Source organism: Choloepus didactylus, chromosome 14 (assembly GCF_015220235.1).
Source record: "Choloepus didactylus isolate mChoDid1 chromosome 14, mChoDid1.pri, whole genome shotgun sequence".
Taxonomy (NCBI): domain Eukaryota; kingdom Metazoa; phylum Chordata; class Mammalia; order Pilosa; family Megalonychidae; genus Choloepus; species Choloepus didactylus.
The window spans coordinates 20,884,388-20,893,431 of NC_051320.1; the positions used below are offsets into that span (position 1 = coordinate 20,884,388).

Consider the following 9,044-nt stretch of genomic DNA (forward strand, 5'->3'; position numbering starts at 1 on the left):
AAATACTTTCACTCTTCAGAAACATTTTAATTCACAGCAGTTAGGGATTCATGATTCTACTATATGCACTAAACTTTTGGAAAAGTATGTAGCCTCAGACAAGATTTCAGATTCGGAAAGCATAAATAAAACACTCTGAAAGATTGTATGATGAAATGACTGTGAGATTAAGAAAGTGAAGGATTATTGAGAAGCACGGAATTAGGATTAGTTACTAATGTTGATTAGTAAAATACAAAGAGGAGCAGGAGACTTTAGGTTTCAACTCATCAGCATTTCACATTAGTCTCCTTTCTACCATATATGGTGAGAATCATCCACAAAAAGAAAACAAACAGAACTGCTTTGACATCAAATATCTGTACCTGAAAGAGGCATGTTTTCCTGTTTACCTCAATGGCAATTAAGCACTTGATTATCCACTAAAGATTCAACTAATTTTTGAGAACTCCAAGTAGTTTGAATCCTGATTTAGAAATTAATCCGTGATTTGATTAATTCTATCAAATTATCTACTTATGGTAAAATAAAAGATCTATGATATATACCTCCAGAAAAATAACAATATCTGCATCCATAACACATAAACTTCTATTTACAAATAATTACCTTCCAGGATTGTGTCTGACAACTTTTAATGACCATAAATTTCAAGTTCATGTTTAATAATAATAATCTATTGCTGAAATAATTGTTGAGGTGTAAAATAAAGTGTTCCTCTATTTCGTGTTCAGTATTGTCATTCACCCCGATATTCTCCTCATTGCCAGGAGATGGCGCTGTGGGTTTTAAATTGCAGAGCTAAAAATCCCAAAGCATAACTGAACTCTTTCAAGTTTCCTTCCTTAATTCATGGACAACGGGCAAGCCCTAAAAAGTGTTTACCTTTTGTTCAAACAATTTTCTTTGAAAAACATTACCAAATGTTTTTCAACATTTTAACGAGATAAGATTCCGGGGGGGGGGGGCATATGTAACACAAACAAGTATATCAGCCCCCAAAGAGGATTACAGAAACCAATAGTATGCCCTATTAAGGAAAGCCTGAGTTCTTTAACTTTTCACTATTTTCTTCTCTGTATCTCCCTCGCATATCGTAAATTGTTTCCTAGGCCAGCACTGAGTTATCCCCACGCCCTACCGCTCTCCTCCCCTTAAATATCGCGGTTATCCAGTTATCAGGTTATCTGGTGCGCCCCAGGCGCGGGCCTCCAGGACCCGCCCGCCGGCTTGTGTCTGCGCGAAGCCGCTTCCCCCGGGCTTGTCTTCAACCTCTGTTCAAACTTAGGTTAACACATCTCCAAAGAATCGTGAAAAAAGACTTCTTTTCTTTAAAAGAGCTCAAGAAAAAGAAAGTCTCGAAAGAACTTCCTATCAACAGGTTTCCAGTTTTCTACGGTCGAAGTCCTTGGATTTGCCAAGCAGCGCAGAGTGACAGGACTGTAGGGGCCCTGGGCGCACTGCTAGGGGGGGCTCCAGCTCCCCTCCTCCCTGCCACCCCTGCCGTGCCCCAGGGCACACGTGGATCCATAGTGTCCCTCTGCAGCGAGCTGGCCAAGTGGGCGAGAAAATACTGTTGACAAAACCACGCGGAAAGGCTTGACCTCGGGAACTTAAACTTGGGCTACCGAGTAGATCCCGCGCTCCTAAACCTGGAGGGGGAGCAGGATAGTCAACCCCACACTAACCGCCTCAGCCGCGAAGGTTTCAATCTGTCCCAGGCGTCACCAGACAGCGCGGCTGTGGTCCGCAATGGGGACCGGGTGGGAGAGGGACAAATGCAACATCAAGGTCAGTGTCTTTTTTAGGGGATGGCGAGCGGCCAAGGGTACCTGGGCTTGCAGCGCTGGGCACGCGCCCTGCTTGAGCGCATTGGGGGCGCTTTGGGGTCAGCGATTTCTGACCCACGCGACCTTCCTGGCAGGACTCCTCTGCAACGGGGGAAGCTCAACCGGGAGAGGGTTTTCCCTGCTCCTGAGGAATTCACTTTTCCAGAGCTGCTCCCAAAGGAAAGTTGATGTCATTTTTGCTAAACTTTGCCATTGCTTTCTAGACTGTTCTCAAATAGATAATTGAAAGCCACCCATGGACCTTTCTCGGAAAACACACTCAGACACCCAAACCCCAGCGTTCTGGGGGTCTCCTAACTTTTTAATCCAGATAAGTAATAAACTGTTATCAGGGATACAGAAATAACAGAGAACTCCTGGCTTTGTCCTTAAGAGGTGGATTAGATTTTGTTCCGTTCTGATTTTAAGTTGGAACCTTTTTAAAAATTCAAGCGAAAATTAATAAAGATAGTACTAAGAAATGTAAGTACGACCTAAAAATTAGTTTGACCTGAAGCTCAGTTTAATCTCAATGCGGTACAGCTTGCTGAGTATTTTGGTATCGCTAAGCAGGTTCCCTCCTGCTGTAACAAAACTGTGTGTTCATCTTTACACAAGCTCTGGCATCTGTAAATTTGGTAGCTAACACTCGGCTGAGAATGCTGTCTGTTATCGATGTTGTGTCGGCAAACGAGCCACGCTGCACCACCAAGCCCTGCACCGGGGACGCCCTGCTGGCGCGTTCCGAGACGACGCCCACCCGCCCGCAGGGCCCGCCCAGTAGCCGGACCTCCCCCGGGCCCGCTGCGGATAGAGGGGACAGACCCCATACACTTCCTGTCCCCGTAACTGCTCCGGTAACTCACAGTGACCTCCTCTGAAACTGGGCAGAGTCAGAGAATTTCCCTTCCAGTGCTCCATTCTAAGGGGTCATCTCCGGGTCAGGGGATTTCTCTGCAGTATAATTTCCCACCCTTTCTGTCAGTTCAACCAGAAAGCGCTTATTTTTGGCTTTTCCTGGGCCACTTTTCCAACTTGCCATTTCTCTCACGAGCCTGGCTGGACCCTTTCCTCCCCTTCTTGGCGGCACAAGGTAGGATGGCACGGATTTCCCGTGCTCCTGCGGCCAGGGGCCACGAGGTGAGCGCCTGACGTCACCCTTCCGCCCTGACCGAAATCAGGCGGCGAGCGTCCGCCCAAGCGAGGAGAGGGAGCCAAGGCCGTGGACTTTAGGGCTGGCGACGATTAAACCAGGTAACGAGACACCGGGCAGATGTGTTTTCATTGCCCTGTAAGATAAATGCAGTGTTAAGTGCCTGACAACTTCCCAGAAGCAATCAGCAAAAGTTTACGAGTGCATAAACCTCAAAGACCATTCTCCGAGGGTTGTTATAAGACCCGCATTTAAAGCTTCTATAAATTCTTCGGCCGTTTCCCAAAGCAAAGTTTCCAGCGACGATTAAGCAGCCACCTCCTCCCAGAAGACTGGGGGTATTGTCTCCAACTGCAGAAGAGTTCAAGAAGCTTTTGGCTTCTACCGAGTAAACAAAAAAGTTGTGCAAAAGTTTGTTCGAGAAGTTTCTGACGCCCGGGGAGAGGAGTAGGGTGGGAGGAAAGGGTAGAGGGGAGGTCCGGGAAGGGCTCTCCAGTGCCCTTATCTGACAGCGGCGGAGGATGAGGGCCGGGCGAGAGTCCCGGGTCCAACCCCGCGCAGGAGGCGCCTTTCCCGCCCTCGGTGGTCGCGCCCTCTCCGCCCTCTTGGCCCTGAGGGGCACGATCCCGCGTGGCGCCCGCAGCTAAGTCCACGCTCCCAGCCGCCCCAGATGTGGTCTAATTGCCCTTTCAGAGCCGGCGGGAATTCAGGCACCCTGTGGAAAGTGCCAGCGCACGAAAAAGGCAGGCTGGAGAACCGAGTCAGACATCCGGAAACGTGTCGCCAGAGCCACGACGGCGCCATCCTCTGTCCTCCCGTAAGGGGCCCCAGGACTTTGATAAGTTAGGTTCAGGCACAGACGACCCACCTATGTTTATAGAGAACCTTTGTTTATGATCCCAGTGAAAACAAAGCTGCTAATTGAAAAACAATAACCTGAGCTTGTCTTTAACTGCCTGGAGAGAGAGGTTAACAGCTGCGAACGCCGGGGGAGGGAGAGCGGGAGGGAGGGGAAGGAAGCAGGGAGGGAGCTTGGAGCCAGGGGCCGCCCAGCAAGTCAACGCGCCCTAGGGTCCCCAGCGAGACACGTGGGCCGGCTACAGCCTTTAGACCCCCCCGGCGTGCGTCCTAGGCAAGAAAGCCTCGCGCAACCCGCCGGCTCTTTCTCAATAATTGAGTTCCAGTAAATCCCAAGACGCGTTGGTAAAACCGACGACGGCGTGGCGTTCCTGTCCCTGTGCGATTGAACCTCGGCAATTACTTTGGAAAGATACCGCTGGGTCCCCTGTCACCCCTTCCAGGTGAAGATGCAGACGTTTCTGTATCGCCCTCACCCTGCCTTTATGAAATAAGGCGCCCAACTGTTCTGATATTACATTCAAAAACAGGTTCTGTGGCGAACCTCATTTGTGAATCTATTACAGAGATTAATAGATTATTTCTCCTTTTTCAACTAATCCTCAGTGGGGAAATTTAACCATATGGTAGGGAGAGAATTAGAATTTCATCACATTAGAGCAAAATGTAATGAAAAGAGTCCAACACCTGGGGCCAACTCTGAAAGACACAATTAAAAGGTTTTTAATGAAACCAGAGAAACCAAAAATTTCATAGCCTTCAGTAATTCTGCCACATAAGAAAGATTTATTGGAGGAGTTGGGAAATAGTTTTTACTTATGTCATGAGGATGAAAACCAGCCACTAAATACCAAGTGCTGCCAGACACTGAAATCAGGAGCGAGAGGACCGCGTGTACCATTTCCCATTCGGAGAGAAGCACTTGTTTTCACAGTTCTCCCTTTGCTGACCCTCCAAGAACAACCGAGGCAGATCCAGATGCCCCTGAATGGCTTCCTAGCGGTGGCGGTTCGTTTCCGGGTAAATAAATATAAACAAATGTTCCACTTTGTGGGTGAGGATTTGAGTGCTGGCTACACTGACTATTCTGGGGGAAAAAAAAACAAAAAACAAAAAACCTGAATTTTAATCTTGAGGAAAGTTTGAGAAACCAGTTCTTCCTGCTTAGGAAATCGTGTGCTTCCTAATCTCCCTCACTGTAGCAGTTATTTGCAGATGGCTGCAAAAGCCCCCCCTTTTAAAAAAAAATCTAATGGACTGTATAATCAAGTTGCTTCATTTAGTGGGTTTTTTTTTTTTTTTTTTTCAGTCTGGGTAGGAAATGGGGAAGGGTGTGTGAAAATAAGGCAGTGTTTTTTTGGGGGGAGGGGCAGTTGTTTTATTCTCTCGCGAACTGTAAGTCAAGGGAGAATTTTGGGCAAGCCATCGGGGACCCCACCTACCCCCAACAAGTCCCATCTCCAAATCCAGCCCGAAGTCAGCCTGCGCACAGGGGTGGAGTATTTTCCCGCCCAGAAGGGTAACTTGGCACAAGCTGAGCCAGCAGTGGCGAGGGGAAGACAGTGAGGGGTGGGGTGCGGTGGGTGGGGGCGTCTGCTTTCCATGGGACTCCCAGGCTTCGCCGCCGAGCTACAATTTGCTGAAGGAGCAAAGAACATCTTCTGCTCTAAGTAGGGCTTTTAGTGTGCTCATTGATGAGTGAAAGTCGCCACACATGTCAAGCTAAAGGCAGTTGTTGGGTTACTAACAGGACCCAGCGCCTTGCAAACATATGCGCTAAGCTGTGTATACAGATGGCAGGCAGAATAATGGAGCAGGCGCCTTTTATAAAGCTCTAGCTGCTGCCTGTCTTCAGACCTGGGAAATGAAACTATTCAGACTCGCGGCCAGATAGCGCCTGCGATTGTTTGTTACCGTTTTAATCCTATTAATTAAAACGTTAACCTGATTGGGTAGAAAGCGCTGTCCCAACAGGCGAGTCTTCTTCATAATAACCTACTCAGAGATAATGATGTAAAAGACTCCCCCGTCTGTGGCGGCGGCTGGTTGATGGGTCCGGAAATCTCTTGAAGGTGAATCCAAGCAAGATAAACGGTGCGGAGAGGAGGCGCGGGGCTGGGCTCAGAGCGGCGGCGGCGGCGGTTCCACTCCCTCCGCGCCCACCCTCCCACCATGCGGGGCCGCGGCCCATGGTGAGCCCCAGCAGCCAGCACCATCGGCTGGAGACGAAGAAGAAGAAGAAGAGGAGGCGGCGAGCGCGGGGGAAGGCGAAAAAGAAAAAGAAAGAGGGCGACAGGGCTGCCGGCAGCGCGGGGACCGACGCGCGCACCAGCCCCGGAGCCCGGCTCGGGCGCGTCTGCGGCGCCGCCTGACTCCGGAGCCGAGGCGGCGGCGGGGAGCGGGAGCGGGCGCGGCGGGCCGGCGCCGGACCATGGAGCGCGGGCTGCACCTCGGCGCGGCCGCCGCGGGCGAAGACGACCTTTTCCTGCACAAGAGCCTGAGCTCCTCCACCGCCAAGCGCTTGGAGGCGGCTTTCCGCTCCACGCCCCCGGGCATGGACCTGTCCCTGGCGCCGCCGCCTCGGGAGCGCCCGGCGTCCTCCTCCTCGTCGCCCCTGGGCTGTTTCGAGCCGGCTGACCCCGAGGGGGCAGGGCTGCTGCTGCCGCCGCCCGGGGGAGGCGGCGGCGGCGGCGGCGGGGGCGCTGGAGGTGGTGGTGGTGGTGGCGGCGGCGGCGGGGTGGGCGTCCCCGGGCTGCTGGTGGGTTCTGGCGGCGTTGGGGGCGACCCTAGTCTGAGCAGCCTGCCGGCTGGGGCCGCCCTGTGCCTCAAGTACGGCGAGAGCGCGAGCAGGGGCTCGGTGGCCGAGAGCAGCGGTGGCGAGCAGAGCCCCGACGACGACAGCGACGGCCGCTGTGAGCTGGTGCTGCGGGCCGGAGGTGCCGACCCGCGGGCCTCCCCGGGAGCTGGGGGCGGAGGCGCCAAGGCGGCGGAGGGCTGCTCCAACGCCCACCTCCACGGCGGCGCCAGCGCCCCCCCGGGGGGCCCGGGAGGCGGCGGCGGCGGTGGCAGCAGCAAGAAATCCAAAGAGCAGAAGGCGTTGCGGCTCAACATCAACGCCCGGGAGCGCCGGCGGATGCACGACCTGAACGACGCGCTGGACGAGCTGCGCGCAGTGATCCCCTACGCGCACAGCCCCTCGGTGCGGAAGCTCTCCAAGATCGCCACGCTGCTGCTCGCCAAGAACTACATCCTCATGCAGGCGCAGGCCCTGGAGGAGATGCGGCGGCTTGTCGCCTACCTCAACCAGGGCCAGGCCATCTCGGCCGCCTCGCTACCCAGCTCGGCGGCGGCGGCGGCGGCGGCCGCTGCCCTGCACCCCGCGCTCGGCGCCTACGAGCAGGCAGCCGGCTACCCGTTCAGCGCTGGGCTCCCCCCGGCCGCCTCCTGCCCGGAGAAGTGCGCCCTGTTCAACAGCGTCTCCTCCAGCCTCTGCAAACAGTGCACGGAGAAGCCTTAAAACACACTCCCGAAAAGCACCGGACCTACCCAAAAGCTAAAGGAAAGCAAAAAGCTGCCCCCACCCCACCCCGTTTATTTCGGCCCTCTCATAGTTGCCAAACACTTGCAGAGCAAACGAAGTAGGGGCGAGGACTGAGAAGTATCAGAGACAAGCGGGACATTTAGCTTTGACATCCCCAGAATCTCGGTCTTTGGGGCAGGGAGGGAGGGGTGAGGGAGGTGGAGTTGGGATGGAGTATGGTTGTTTAATTTTCTCGAAAAGTGGCAACTTTGGTGACAGCCTAGACCACGAGGAAGTGGAGTCTTCCTTTATGGCGAGAAATAAGTTGAGAAGTAGTAGCTTGGTTATTAAGGCGTGGAGAATATTGAATGGCAAACTACTAATCCTACTAATATTTGTGACTGGCTAATGTTGAGAGGAACAGGAGTCAAGGGTTGGGTGACAGGTCCGACGGAATATTCTTTCAGACAAATCAGAAAGGGCACTTGAAAATAAATTTTGATTCTGAGCCAGGAGAAAAACTTGAAATGTAGACTTATTTAAGTGAAAAGAGAGACACGTTGCTATGGAAGACTTGTATTATTTTTTACTGTCTCTGAACTTTAATTCTGTGAAAATGCTCAAAATTTTGGCGAGCGTGGTATAAGAACTGACTGTGGCTGAAAGAATTGCATTTAAAAATATTTATGTGCACCTTGTTACTTTCCACTTTGCAATGATGTATAACAATTCATGGTATTTATTTGTTATTCTTCAATGACCCTTCCACTTCAGCGATATTTATCATGTGTTAAGGTCACGGGTCTTATGTGCAGATTTTTTTTTTAATGCCTCTAAAATTCTGTTTTATAGATTAACTTATACTGTGTGCCAAGTGTTTAAAGGGTTTATTTGCCAACAAGTATGAAGAAAACTATTGATGTATCTGAGCTCCTTAGATTTATGAAAAGTCACCTGGATATTTTCAGTTGCATCATCCCTGTATTTAAATTGAGCTTTAATAAATTGCTTCAGTCCAAAAATTACAGGAAAGGTGTATTCTTAATTGATGAGTGAATTCATCTCTTTTTAGAACGGGGACTCCTTTGCATTCTAAAAGGGAAATAGCTATTTACTTTTACAAGACATCACAGCAATAGATCCTATAAGAACATGCTAAGCAAATATTTTTCCAGGCTGTGTTGTGCATTTTTAAAGGTCTAATTTAATTGCTTTTAATATATATATATATAAGTTATTTTAACTGTGGAGAATTATTTAAGTTGAAAGACTGGTTTGATTTGCCTAAGGTGTGAAATCCTTTGTTATTTTTCTAAAAAAAAATTTTTTTAAAGAAATGAAATAAAACTGAATAAGAGCGAGAAGCTGTTTACCCAAAGTGAGCTTTCAGTTTTAGTTTGCATGGCTGTTTGCCTGCCTTTCTGTCCTATGAAAAGCAAGAAAACCTTTTTTAAAAAATGGAGTCCAGCTATTTTCCACTCCTTGCAGATGATACAATTTCTTTTGGTCAAGGTGGATGGTGAGTTGGAACCCATGATGAATCTGTTGAGGGGTTTGGGATGTCTAAAGAGTGATATATATTAAATAGGTCAATCAGACTATGACAGCTATGTAAGACCATTTGTATGTGTATCTATGTCAGAAAGAATCTTTATTAAAATATTTTGATCAAACCTTTTATTAT

General features: G+C 50.1%; 1 protein-coding gene across 1 annotated transcript; it reads left to right on the plus strand.

The window, feature by feature from the left end:
* The first annotated feature begins 5,476 nt into the window (after positions 1-5,476).
* BHLHE22 (basic helix-loop-helix family member e22) lies at positions 5,477-7,549 on the plus strand. Its single transcript, XM_037803033.1, has one exon. It carries the CDS (start codon positions 6,272-6,274, stop codon positions 7,355-7,357), a length of 1,086 nt encoding a protein of 361 aa, XP_037658961.1. The 5' UTR covers positions 5,477-6,271; the 3' UTR covers positions 7,358-7,549.
* Positions 7,550-9,044: the final 1,495 nt, after the last annotated feature.